The sequence below is a fragment of the Purpureocillium lilacinum genome, assembly GCF_023168085.1.
Source record: "Purpureocillium lilacinum CBS 284.36 DNA, scaffold_5, whole genome shotgun sequence".
Lineage (NCBI taxonomy): Eukaryota > Fungi > Ascomycota > Sordariomycetes > Hypocreales > Ophiocordycipitaceae > Purpureocillium > Purpureocillium lilacinum.
The window spans coordinates 1,981,222-1,994,530 of NW_027072115.1; the positions used below are offsets into that span (position 1 = coordinate 1,981,222).

At 60.1% G+C, this 13,309-nt stretch overlaps 5 protein-coding genes across 5 annotated transcripts; 3 read left to right on the forward strand and 2 right to left on the reverse strand.

Moving 5' to 3' along the window:
- Positions 1-350: 350 nt before the first annotated feature.
- Positions 351-1,622, reverse strand: PLICBS_007189 (uncharacterized protein; the record flags this gene model as incomplete). The annotated part of the gene is made up of 1 exon (XM_018320605.2): positions 351-1,622. The coding sequence occupies one exon, from the start codon at positions 1,620-1,622 to the stop codon at positions 351-353; it is 1,272 nt and encodes a 423-aa protein (XP_018180502.2).
- A 1,317-nt stretch (positions 1,623-2,939) lies between these two features.
- On the forward strand, positions 2,940-4,214 carry PLICBS_007190 (uncharacterized protein; the record flags this gene model as incomplete). The annotated part of the gene is made up of 3 exons (XM_018320606.2): positions 2,940-3,540; positions 3,599-3,801; positions 3,867-4,214. 3 exons carry the CDS (start codon positions 2,940-2,942, stop codon positions 4,212-4,214), a joined length of 1,152 nt encoding a protein of 383 aa, XP_018180503.1.
- An 837-nt stretch (positions 4,215-5,051) lies between these two features.
- PLICBS_007191 (uncharacterized protein) lies at positions 5,052-5,942 on the forward strand (the record flags this gene model as incomplete). Its single annotated transcript, XM_018320607.2, has 1 exon — positions 5,052-5,942. The coding sequence occupies one exon, from the start codon at positions 5,052-5,054 to the stop codon at positions 5,940-5,942; it is 891 nt and encodes a 296-aa protein (XP_018180504.2).
- Positions 5,943-6,312: 370 nt separating this feature from the next.
- PLICBS_007192 (uncharacterized protein) lies at positions 6,313-6,843 on the forward strand (the record flags this gene model as incomplete). The annotated part of the gene is made up of 1 exon (XM_065601126.1): positions 6,313-6,843. One exon carries the CDS (start codon positions 6,313-6,315, stop codon positions 6,841-6,843), a length of 531 nt encoding a protein of 176 aa, XP_065457198.1.
- A 753-nt stretch (positions 6,844-7,596) lies between these two features.
- On the reverse strand, positions 7,597-9,971 carry PLICBS_007193 (uncharacterized protein; the record flags this gene model as incomplete). The annotated part of the gene is made up of 7 exons (XM_018320609.2): positions 7,597-7,874; positions 7,929-8,324; positions 8,376-8,399; positions 8,465-8,896; positions 8,948-9,394; positions 9,445-9,764; positions 9,823-9,971. 7 exons carry the CDS (start codon positions 9,969-9,971, stop codon positions 7,597-7,599), a joined length of 2,046 nt encoding a protein of 681 aa, XP_018180506.2.
- Positions 9,972-13,309: the final 3,338 nt, after the last annotated feature.

The window sequence follows — 13,309 nt, forward strand, 5'->3', positions numbered from 1 at the left end:
TTTTCCCTTGGAAATTCCAGTTCCGTCGTTCCTCGCCGGGAGCTTCCCAAATTCCAACGCTCCGATGCGCCGTGATGCAGGGCACTCAAGTGCCGCCTTCCGATCTTTCCAGCGCCGTGTGTTCAAATCAATTAAAGTCTCGTAAAGCCAGATGCTGATGCGGTTCCATGTTTGTGTGCTGCGTGGCCTCGCAAGTGACCACGTGCAGATGCAATAGTGCTGCGCAAACTATGATCGGGGGTATCGACAGGAGGATTGCATTCGCGAGAGCGCAAGTGCATGTATGTATATGTCTGCGTGCGTGTGAAGAGGGAGAAGCAGAGCTAGAGTGAAGCCAAATCCCTCGTCCTCTAGTGAACCCTCTTCTTGGGCTTCATGAAGACGTTAGGGGCCTTGCGCTTCCTCGGGAGGCCTGGCGCAGGCGCTGCGCTGAGTGAGGCGACAATCTCCTCGGGCGACGATGGGCCGGCCTCGCCAGGAGGTGAAGAGACCGTCGTGCTGGTCGGCAGCCGAGCGGGCGGGTCATTGTCCGAAGCGTCTTCCTCTTGTCTAGCGTGAGGTTTGTCGCTAGCTGACTTGGCCTTGTTGATGGTCGCCGAGCGGTTGAGCTTGCCAGCCAGGCCCGAACCCCCTGCGGACGCGCTCTTGGTGGCCGCCCCGGAGGGCTTTACTGGGCTCGCAGTGCTTCTGGACGTGGAGCCAGAGAGTCCATCCTTCTGGGGAGATGAGGAACTCTTCGCCCTAGCCGGAATCTGCTTGACGACGGGCTTGGTGGAAGGGGCCGTGCCGGGCCTCTTCTTGAGGAGGGAGACCTTTGCCGCGTCGGAGACGGTCTTCCTGGCGGAAGCTGTGGGGAGGACGGGCTTGTTGTCCAAATCGTCATCATCTGAGTCCGAGAGAAAGGTGGCTCGCTGTTCGTATTGTTCCATAGAAGAGCCCGTGACGCGGTACTGAGGCAGGGCGGCGCGTCGATGGTCGTTAACCATGGCGGCAGGGGCCTTGTTCAAGGTCGGGGCGCGGATGGGCGCGCGGATGGGCTTGGAGAGCTGCCCCTTGATGCTTGCAATCTCGCGGGCCTCGCGGCGAACCTTCTTCATGACGCTGGCGCCTGTGTTGGTCTTGGTGCGGCTGCCTCCGGCGAAGGAAAGGGTACTGGAGCCCGTGTCTCGCTGGGACCAGTGACGCTGCTTGGGGCCGACGCGTCCCGCGCGAGGGAGATATTTGCGCTCGACAATCTGGCTGGTGTTGCGCTGCTTGTCCTCCTGCAGGCCGGCGAGCGCCCTCTTGAGCTTGGCCTCGCTTTCGGCCAGGGCGACGTCGTGCTCGTGCTTGTACTTTTCCCAGACCTTGTACCACTTTTCCGGGGAGGAGGGCTTGTAGGCAGTGGCCTTGTACTCCATGGGGAACTCATTCTCGATGATCTTGATCCAGATCTCGCCGGTGTGGCCCTGGATCTGGGGCGAGCTGAGCTCGATGCGGCGGAGCTGGTGGGCGTTCTCAACGCGAAGGAGGATGGAGCGCACCGCCTCATAGGGGAGGTAGTCGCCGACGCTTTCGAGGAACCTGATGTTTTTGATGACGGCCATGGTGGCGAGCTCCATTAGGGATTTGACGTGTGACATGATGGGCAAGAGGAAGAGGCGGCGACCCGGGGAGCGGGAGTTTATATGGACGCGTCTGGGGGACTGTTGATTCGGCGGAAGCAACAAGAACAAGGTTCATAGTCCGCGTGCTGGATAGGCGGATAGCTTTTTGTCAGAGCCAGCTAGAGGAAGCCGTCGTCAAACTTTCAGAGTAGATGCCGCCGGCGCCCCTGCTGGCGTGGATATGGCGTTGTTGACGGTGCTACGAGGGGCCGTGTGAGCTTGTTTTCATTCAAAAGAGGTAGATAGGCGAGGCTACGAAGTTACTTGCACACACAAGCCAGCGGGGAGTGATGGGGGACTACCTTGCGACGTGTTGTGGCTGGGCTTTCGTCGGGCGTTTATGGAGCGCGAACCTGGAGAGTGAGTGAGTGAAACGAGGTTGACGATGCAACTCTGGCCGAAGGTCTTACAGCTGCGGTGGCCAGCGGTGCAGCGGCAAAGCGGTGGACAGATTAAGCGGCACCGCAATTGCGACTTCGCGGGCGAAACTAACACTACGGAACGGAAATCCGCCACGAAAATAGCAATAAGGTCGTCGAAAATCCGCTTTCTGTTTGAGAGATATTGATCAGGTCCCTTAAAGCATTAATTTAGTTATTTTATTTTGTTCTTTACTCGCGAGTTGCTCACGGTAGAGGGGGGCAAGGAGCTTCGCGGTGCCGCTTTTTCTGTCCACCGCTTTGAGCGGGTACCACGTTCACGGGTTGGTACCTCCACGCCCGGGTTAGCAGTGGGGGGGGGGCCACCTATTTAAGCGCTGTAGCGAGGCCAACCTTGCATCCCGGTCTGGTACCTCTAGTACCTAAGCCGCCTGGGCAGACTTCCAACTGGAAGTTTTCCGCTAAGGCTGCTGCTGGGCTTAGCGCCCTCTGGCCCGTGCCCGCTCCCCGTGCCGCTGTGCCTTTGTGCCCGCCTTAGGTAACCTGGAACAGCTGGAGAGCGCCCGGAGCTCCAGTTTAGCGGCTCACAGCTCCTGCCCGGTGGTGAGGCTGCTTCCATGTTCCCTGGCTGAGGTGAGGCGGCAGGTGGAGCTCGGCCTCGACGCTGTGGCGGCGCGTCTGCCTCCCGACAACCACCACCCAAAAGCGCTTTCTCGCATGCCCATTTCGTCACTCCCGAGCTGCCATCGCCAACCTTCTTCGCCCCAGCTCAACGTCCAACGACTGCGCTGCCCGGCACGACCTGCCCAGCGCCTCCGCCGCATCTGCATCCTTTTCCGATTGCGCACCTGCCAGACACTTTCGGACCTCGCTGGCGAGCGCAGACGTCGCTGCCGCCGCCAAGGTTGCCATCATGGCGGACGCCTCCCCCTTCGTTAAGCCCGACCCGGAGGACGAGGAAAAGAAGCCCCTCGCCGCCCTCGACGACGATGACCTCTACGAGGACGCCGGCGACCTCGAGTTCTACGACAAGAGCGCCGCCGGCCGGCAATTCGAGACGCTCTACCTGGCCCGCGTGCCGCGCTACATGTGGGACGCATGGCTCAAGATGACGGACCGCCTCGGCGACGACGACGAGATCCAGATCGGCACGCTGCGCACCTGGAACGAGCCCGTCCCCGACGCCACCGTCGAGGGCGGCACGCGCGACGTCACCAAGCTGCGCATGCTGCTCGACGCCAACTGCCCCGAGCACCAGATGCTCCCGCGCGAGTACGATCTCGAGGTCCTCGACCGCGACGTGCACAACCACTTCGTCTTCAGCGAGCAAGACCTCGAGAGCTACAAGGCCAAGAACAAGGAGCGCGCCGATGCCGCCGCCGCCGGCATCCCCATGTCGCTGCTGCGCCAGAGGCAGGCCGCTGAGGCGCAGGCCGGCCAGTCCTCGGGGCCCCAGCGCAATTCGTACGACCGCAGGAGTCGCTACCAGCCCTACTATCGCAAGGCCATCCCGAGTGAGTTTCCTGCTATAGCCATTCACGGTGATTTGTTGCAGCGCTAATGTCGGCGCAGAGAGGACCAAAATCTTTGGCAAGATCCACTACGACGTGCGCGTAGAGCCGCGCAACATCCAAGAGGAAGAGCGGCTGCTGGCCCAGCGTCTGTTTGATGCCGAAAACTCCAAGTCGAAGCTCCGCATCATCAGCCGCAACAGCGCGTCTGCTATCATCAACCCGGGCACTGCCACGGCCGCTCAGTGGAGCGGCAACTTTATCGTAAGCCGTTGCCATTGCCCTGCCGACTCGTGCGTTACTTGGGCCCTGCTAACCCGTCGGCACAGAAAAATGCTCCGCAGGTCGTCAAGCCCAAGAAGGGCGAGGTGTTCAAGGCGGCGCGTATCCCCAAGAACCAGCTTCTGGATCTCATTTTCGACTGCTTCCGCCAGTATCAGTACTGGTCCATGAAGGCTTTGCGCCAGAAGCTGCAGCAGCCCGACTCGTACTTGCGACAGGTATTGGAGGAGGTTGCCGTTTTGCACAAGAGCGGCCGCTTCGCCAACCATTATGGCCTCAGCGACGCGTACAAGGACAAGGCGGGCAGCGAGGCCAAGGAAGAGGCGGCCGAGGCGGCCGACGACGGCGACGACGACGAGCCCGAGGAGATGGAGGATGTGCTCCCCACTTTGTGATGTGCCTCGCACGACGGGCAAAGCTGGCCGCAGCTGGAAGCAAAATGGAAGACACGGGAGGCGTTTTTGGCGTTGAGCTCGACAATGAGCATGGATACCCGATTTCATAGATGACCGGGAGGGGCTTAGACAGTTGTCACAGCAACATTGGAACCGAGCAGGGCATGCATCTGGACATGTAGCTTTGCGCACGAAGACTGTTTGAACCTGGCTCTTGCCAGACCTTGCTCACAAGGGCAAGTGTCTGACGATGCGTATGTTGACAGGCGCCGCCGCAGTGTTAACCCAGACTATGGCGTCCTGGGCCTCGAGCTTGAGCCATAGCACACGCGACGAGATTACTGGGCCATGGATACGTCCTCGACACGGGACGAGGTGGCCTCTTTTGTGTCGATCAAGGGCTCCATCCTTGGCGTATACATGAGCTGTCTTGGTCATTGAAGCAGCTAGGGAAATGGCAGTTGCAAAGGGCATCTTGGCGATCGTAAGGGGGTTTAATGGAAACACCAACAAACACTCCCTTGTAAAACCGACGTGACCCAAACGGATATGCTGCGAATATAAAAAGCACCAATTGGACCGAAGTTTGGGGCGTGATAATGGAGTCGTGCCGTGTATCTCGTGCTTGCAAGCAGCAGCGGGCCGCGCCTGCCGGATGAGGCGAGCGCCGCCGCAGAAAATCAGCGTCAATCACAAGCTCGCTCACTCACCCTGTCGTCAGTCAATGCAAAGTCAAACCTTGGCCACCGGCTCACTCGCTCCCTTCACTCCGACATGCACTCTCTCACCCGCCTCCTCTCCGCAGCCTCAATTCGAAAACCCATTGCCGTGCCCACCATGCTGCATCTCATTTTCGACTTTGACGGCACCATCACACGCGCCGACACCATCAACACGCTGGCCACGTCTGCCGTCGCCTTGCAGCGCTCCCGTACCGGCCGCGAACTTGGGCCTGAATGGGACGCCGTCGCGCGCGAGTACTGGGCTGAGCTCGCCGCGTACAAGGACGCGTACGTGCCGGAGGAGCAGCGCAGGACCTGTGTCGGCCAGGAGGCGCGCTTCCTCAAGGGCCTCAAGGGCCTCGAGGATGCGTCCCTTGACCGGGTGAGCCGAGCCGGCATCTTCGCGGGACTCTCGGAGGCCGACCTGCGCCAGCTGGGCGCCGATGCCGTCGCCGCGGGAGACGTCGTCGTGCGGGACGGCTTCGGCGAGCTGCTCGACCTGGCCCGCCAGAGGGGCTGGAAGACGGACATCGTCTCCGTCAACTGGTCTTGCGCCTTCATCAGCGGCGTCCTCGGCACCACCCGCCAGCAACACCAGGACCAGCCAATCCGCATCATCGCCAACGAAACGGATCCCCTCGGCGGTCAGATATCCGGCCCCTCATTCCTCGGCACTCGCCTAACCACCTCGGCCGATAAGTTCCGCGCCATGAGGCACCTCCTCGCCGGCCACGGCGACGACACCCAACACGTCGTCTACTTTGGGGACTCCACGACGGATCTCGAGTGCCTCCTGCACGCGCGGCGGGGCGTCGTCCTCGCTTCAAGTGAAGATCAGTCATCTCTTTTGCAAACGTTGCGCCGCGTCGATCACCCCGTGGCGCACGTTGGCACGCCGCCGCCGCCGCATCAGGAGAGTCAAGCAAACAACTACACGTCCTGGGCGCGCGACTTCAACGAGGTCCTGGCCAGTCATCTTTTCAGGGACACGGATGAATCGCGTTAAATGGTCTCACACTATCGTGTGGTCGTCCTATCCGCGGCCCACACAGAGGCGCTGAGGGTGGCGGGTAAACGACTTGTGATCCGAGTGGGCGCGGCGTCACATTCCAATCCAGAGGCGACCCCGAGGAACCCGCCCCCCGCTTGCAAGACCACGGCAGACTCCCGCGAGAATCAGAAAACATGTCCAGGGGCGTTTTTGTTTCTCTTTCCCCGTGGCAAACGACTCCAAACGTGGTTGAGTACTCATGATCATGAGCGCGTCGCCTAGCCTGTCCCTCGTTCATGACTTGCCGCCTTCGTACCGCCGTCATCCGGTCAATCTTTAATCGACTGTCGTTCAACCCTTACGAGAGGAGGAAAATCCCGCGCACATGTGTACCTACGCACGCACCGTCTTCGAATGCGCGCACCAGACTTGGGGACGCCGGCTAAAGCTCTGCACCATCGGCGAGGACTTTCGCGACGGATACCTCCCCAGCGACTGCTGCCTCCGCCGCCCCCATGGCCTGCAGTCGCGCCGAGTCCCGAGCCGCTGCCACAGGTGCCGCTCGCTAGACGGCAAGGTGGCGCTGCTCCGCGCGAAACTCGACGAGTGCCGCGCACAGTTCCTCAAGCGGTGGCCCTCATACACGGCATGCACCGGCGCGGGCGCCACGCGCGAGGAGACCAAGGAGGAGGTCCTCGGGAGCCTCGAAAAGATTGTCGACTCGGTCGAGAGCTCAGAAGACGAGGAGAAGGACGAGAGTGACTCGGACAGGCCAGGCTCGGACGGTAAGCACCACCACCACCAGACCAAGCTCTTCGACCGCACAAAGCTGAAGACAAACACTCGGCACAGCGACGGGCCGCTGCGCAGCCAGCCCCGGTTCAGCTCGGCGCTCGCCACAATTCACGAAGTATGACACCTGCACCATCTGCGGCTCGCGCCTGGAGCTTGACGAGCTGGACTGTCAAGCGTGCGTCCAGCGGCACCACCACGCCGCGGCCTGGCTCCTGAACAGGGGCCTCATGGCCGTGCCTTTCTTCTCGGCGACCTGCCACTTTTGAGCAGAGGGCAGACGAGGCGACGGCGGGGGGTGATGGCGGAGTGTGACGAGTTTCCTTTTGTTGTTGCGATGGTTAACATACATATGGGGAGTTGGGAGCACGGTTCTCGGGAGTCACTTATTCTTGTATGTCATGTACTTTCCTTTCTCGGACCATCTTCTTTGGTACAACTATGTTCTCTCTTGGTCACGTTCCTGAGCCTACAAGGTAGAAGTGTGCTGCATTTCACGTAGACCAGTGGCCCTGCCGCAATGTACTTGAGTGAACTACCCGCCACGCCGCCCGCAACTTCCATCGCTTCCAACATCTCGGCAGCATCATCATGAACAACAACCGAGGTGCGGTGAGCGGTCATGGCGTATAGATAATGACTGAATGATAATTTCCTGCCTCTAAGGGATACAGGGAAGCTTTCGGAGATCTCCTTGGACACCCTGCCGTTTCAATCGACTCCGTCGATGGTACACGCAACAGGACCTCGACAGCTCCGAGAGCAAAAGTCTTGTTCACTAGTGTACAGCAACTGATAACAGACACTTTTCGAACAGAGCCCAAGCGTAAATCAGAGCTAGCCACCTAGTCCGACACTGCCAACGACACATCCATTCTCACGAAGGGCCCCTCCAACCCTCGGCCGCCCGGTCCAGGTTGAAAGCCGCACTGATAAGAGCAAGGTGACTAAAGGCTTGCGGCGTGTTGCCGAGCTGGTCACCGCTGCGGGCAATCTCCTCCGAAAACATGGACAGATGGTTGGAAAAGCTCAACATGTTCTCGAATATGTTGACTGCCCGCACGAGGTATTTGTGCTCGTAAACTCCCGCACGCGTCATGGCCTCCACCAGCCAAAATGTACACATGCTGAATGCGCCGTCTCGTCCCCCGACGCCTATAAACGATCGTCAGCCAATGGAACACAGGAGGTGACCTGACATCTGCCTACCATCGTCGGAGAGCTCGGTGTCGTATCGATACACCAGGCCCGTGCTCGTAAGGCCGCCCTTTTCGGGCGGCAGCAGGATGCGGTCCAAGGTGCTCGTGAAGCGCGGGTCGCACGGCGAGATAAAGAAGACCAGAGGAGCAATCAGAATGGACGAATCGAGGACAGTGTTGTTCTCGTAGCTCTGGACAAAGCTGTTCATCTCCGGGTTGTATCCCTTCTCCATGATTTCCTCGTAGAGCGTGTCTCTCGCCGCCAGCCACTTGACACGGTTAGGGCAGGGGAAGCACCTTTTGTCGGCGAGCCGGAGACCACGATCAAAGGCAACCCATAGCATGATCTTGGAGTATGTGAAGTTTTGCTTGGCATTTCGCACCTCCCAGATGGACATGTCGGGGTCTGCGATAGAAACAGATTAGCATGGCACAACAACGCAGAAGCATTGCATACCGTTGACGATGGTCAAAACGTAATCTGGGGCGCGCGTGAAACAGCTTGGTCAGCTCCAGTCAAGACTCAGGTGATGAGCGATTGCGTACCGAGAATCTCGCGGACGGCTCGCCAAACATCCCACGGCACTGGCTTGCCGTACTTGTTATAGAGGTAGATGGCATCCATGAGCTCGCCGTAAATGTCAAATTGTTGATGGAAAGCAGCGCCGTTGCCGATGCGCACCGGTGAGCTTCCGCGATAGCCCTCAAAATGGTCGAGCGTAACTTCTGGGATGTCAGTCTCCCCGTGAATCGTGAACATGATGGGCAAGGCGCCATCCGGCCCCCGAGATCCCACGAATCGCTTCATGATGAAGTCCATGTACGCATGGGCCTCGGCTCTGAAGCCCAAGCGAAGCAATATGTAGATGCTGAAGCTGGAGTCTCTGACCCACGAGTATCGGTAGTCCCAGTTTCTGGCGCCTCCAATGTTCTCAGGGACCGAAAAAGTGGGAGCGGCAACAATTGCGCCAGTTGGTTCTAGAGACCTATCAGCTCATTACATCCACAGGTTCACAGTGCATGCTTTACCGTATGTCAAGAGCTTTAGGATCATGAGGCTGCGCGTCACAACCTCTCTCCATCGCCCCTTGTACCGGCATTGCGAGATAAAGTTGAACCAGTACTGCTGCGTGTCGTGCTGCTGGTTGTCCAGGACGGAAGATGTGATGTGCTCAGTTACATGTTGGTTTGAGTCGTTTCTCAGGACAAAAGAGATGCTCTCGCCTTCATTTATCACAATTGTCGCCTGCAGTCCATCACCCTGCATACCCGGTCTTGTAGTCTTCTTGAATGAGACCCGCGGGCAGCTCCTCTTGTCGTCGCCATTCTGGAGAGCAACATCAAGCTGAAGCTTCTCGCCAGCTGAATGAAAGGTCGCGACCTTGCTGACATGGTCATGCATAGTGTGAGTATCCTTTCGTAAGGTAGTCACATGGGGTACCAGCCCATAGCCAAAGGCAGGAAATAGCTCAATGTCTACAAATGTCAGCACTCAAAATCTCACACGCAGATATTCAGGGGCTCACCTAGGGTCATGGTGCCCCTGATGCACTCGACGCGCCGGACGAGCCATTTCTTCAGCTCCTCGGGCACGCGGATAGCCTCTCGCCAGGCACTTTGCTTGTAGTCCTTGGTGGCGACTTGGGCCTCCTTGGGACGCGGGAAGAAGTCGAGCAGGTCCACGACACCATCCTCATGGATATACCTGGTTTGAAGGATGCAAGAAGTCGGCAGATACTGCTGCTTGGTGGTGCAGTTGACTCCGTCAGGGGGCGTGATGCTGAAGTGGCCGCCAATGTTCTTGTCCAGAAGGCGGCAGAAGATGGACGGAGAGTCAAAGTCGGGCCTGCGCCTTGTTCAGCCATGCAGTCACAGATGCCACAGCAAGCACACGGGCAACGCACCAGCACATGAAGTCGACACTGCCATCGATGCCGACGAGGGCGCACGTGTGCATATTGCCGATCAAGCCATAGTCCTCGATGGGCAGATAGCCCCCCGTCTGAGAGCGACGAGTCGAGCCTTGGTGCGTCGTAGATCCATGCGAAGCCATTGAAGCGGGTGGTGATGATGAGACAGAGTGAGCGTTGGACAGCTCGCCGGATGGTCCGTCTGAGCTGGAGCTTATTGCTGGTGCTGCTCATGGCTCAGATTCGCCGAGTTGGTTGCCATCTACGATGCCAAGTAGCGTGGACGGTGGTCGAGGCGTGATGTGCCGTCATGTTGAAGTCACTTATACCTTGGCCGTCATGGCTGGATGATGGGCCTCGTGACTGCCAGTGTAAGTCGCTGAGCTATGAGCTAGCCCGTCTTGCCCGTCCCAATAGCTCCTTCCCCAATATTTGCAGCCTCTCGGGATCCGTGGATGGATGGACGGATGGAGTTCTTCCGTGCCTGCCGTTCACGGAATGCTGGGAATACTGGGCAGTGCACTGGCAGTGGGAAGGCAGGTCCGGCTAAGGATGAGCCTGCTTACGTGGATCTCTTTGGATGCAGCGGTTCTACAAGCCATCTTGCTGCGTAGTCGGCACCTCGTCGCCGTAGAGCGGTGGCCTAGGGCAATGGAGCTCTCCTGCGGGTGGTGAAGAACTGAACGTAGCTGCTGCTGGACATGCTGCTGGACGTGACCCCTCCACCTCACCGAGCCCAGAGTTGCACCCCGCGTTGCCTTCATTGGGCACCCCGCACTGGGTAAGGTTTGCAAGCTGCCCGTGGCCATGGAGCTTCGTCGCACAGCTGACGGGGCTGGCGGGAGATGCTCCATTCAGAACACACGGCGGCCAGGTCAGTTTGAAAGTGCTCACACGCCGCAGACAAACCTGGGCAAGGTTCGTCCCTCACGTCGCATCACGACCCGCCGACAGCACGCTGGAAATGAATTGCGTCAAGAACCGATGCGGCCGTCCAGGGGCACTTCCAGAGTGCAACCCTACCTACCTTGTTACCAGTCTGCGTCCCGCAAACTCAACCGCGCAGCCGGAGCTTCCGGCGCGCAGCCGCACCGGACCGGAAGCGACACACCACCTTGGCGACAGGCAGATAGTTACTACCGGCCGCCGGGTCTCCGGACGACCCGCCGGCCTGCAGGCAAAACTCAAACCCAAGTCTCCGGGCCCCCTTCGCCAGCTAAAGTACTCTTTCAGGGCAGGCCCGAGAAATATCCCCGACCGTGGGAACCTTCCGGCAAGGGTATCAATTGGCCCGCGACAAAGGGCTGGTGCCTGCCCAATCCATAGCAAGGGATATTCGACATCAAGGGAGTTTTGTCTGTTGCTATGCCGTCACCAACGCGCTTCAACCTCAGACACCTCTCGCGCCATGCTGGGCGGGGACCGGCCCGGGGTACAGGAGAGGCAAGACATGCAAATCGGCGGTGTCAGTTGTGACATCAAACGTGTCGGTTGGAACACGATGATGTCAAGCTGATGGGCTTGCTGTCTCCGCTCCAGTGGAACACGGGCCAGTGCACGAGATAACGAGACACCAGGCATCGACCCGTTTTTGCGGCTGCTTCGTCACCTCGAACGAGCACTGGGCCGTTGCCGCGTCACGACAAAGCGGAGCGACTGCGCACCCGTTCGTGGCTGGGGCGATGGGGATGCACTGCGTCGGCGACGACGATTGCGCCCTGGAGCAGAAGCATCAGCAGCAGCCTCGGAGTTGCACGTGTTCAACTCCCCGCCCAGACAGGTCGTGGATGGCTTTGCGATGGCCAGGAGGATTGTCCGAACACTTTGATGCCTTGCAGGGGAGACAGCCAGCAATGCGGGGTTGGCGCAAGGTTTTCGGGTCGCGCATCAAGCCACGAGGGGATCGCTGGCGGTGAACGACCGCCCACTTGCAGATGGCACTGAAGACGGGCTGGGCCCATTCGGTTCCGCGAATGAAGATTGGCGACCATGTCAACGCGCGGGAGGGGCGAGCGCGGGCGTTGGCTCTGCGCACGACGTGGCGTGTGACAGTAACGCCCGTGGTGTGCTGGCAGAGGACGTCGAGACGGCCAACAACAAGAGCCAGTCGTGACAACTATTCGCGGGTCATGAGCTGCCCGTCTGCTGCTTGCGGGACGGCACAGGGCCAGTCGGGGGAGCACGCGACACCGGCACGAAAGCTGGTTCCTGGCGGCCTCGCCCAGGCTGCTGCCCGGCAAGGGTCCGCGACGGACCAGACTCGACTGGCTGTGTCTCGCTTCCGCCCTGCAGGATCCCTTGGATTGCCAAGCAGCCCGCTCACCCACCCTCGCTCGGCATGGCGCGCAGGTGGACGGGGCTGGTGACTGACTGACTGCCAGGGGGGGGGGGGCATGGGCATGGACCTTGAGCTCCGGGCAGTTAGGGGTGCCACATTGAATCGAGCGCCCGGCTTCTCAATGACGGTTGAGGATTGCGAGAGGCGGCACGACGGTCATCGCGATGCGTCTGCTGCGCCGATGGAATCGTTCCTGATGACGGGCTGATCCTGCTCCCGTTGAGAACGGTTGCGACGATCGCCGCCCTGTCGATGACTGATGATGTCTGTCAACAGTCGCCGTCGCGAAAGACCCTGATTCGCTGCAGGGGGGTCTCGAACGTCATCCTTGCGCAGCGCAAGCAGCACCGCACTGGCTTGAGAGGCGCGAGAGGCAAGAGAGGGGAGCCAGACGGGATGGACCCCTGGAACCCGGCGTGCGACTCAGGCTCTGGCTCTCCCTCAGGGAACCTGGCAACGCAGCCTGAGAACCCAACACTGGGACCGGCCAGCCTGGAACTCGACCGAGCCCAGCGGCCTTGCATCGCCGCGGGATGCCTGCGCTTGCCGGGGGTGGCCGTCCACGGATGGGAGCGCCAACGCCGCCTCTGCCCTGTGACCCTGTCTAGCGGGCGCTAAGCTGCCATTGACCCCATCCATTGACGGGCCAGAGGGGCGCTGCCACTGGACGGCCGCTGCCACAACGAGCGCGAGCCCGCTGAACGGCCAACCTCCCGGAGGGCGCCAAAAGGGGCCCGAGGGCGCCACCGATTGCCAAGCTCACCCCCCACATTTCATCTGCCACTCACGGGCAGATTGCTGCGGGAAGAGGCGCCTGCGCCTGCGCGAGACATGCAGCAGCAGTTGGTGCCGCAGGAAAGAGCACTTTCCACTGTAACTATGGTATTGCCGTAATCGAGCATCTCCGCAAGCGTAAGATGCCCGGAGGACTCAAAATGACTTCGATCACGATCAGCCTCATGGGCGCAATGGGAGATTGCACGATTTCTCGCTCGCGGTAGTAACAGCACGAGCACCCTCCTGCAGCTCTCGGGCCCTCTGAACCCGCCGTGGTGGCATCGTCTCGCTGCACCGCCCGCCCAGCGTGATTCGGGCACCGCGACGGCGGCGACGGGACGGACCCCCCTCGGAGTCTCGGACACA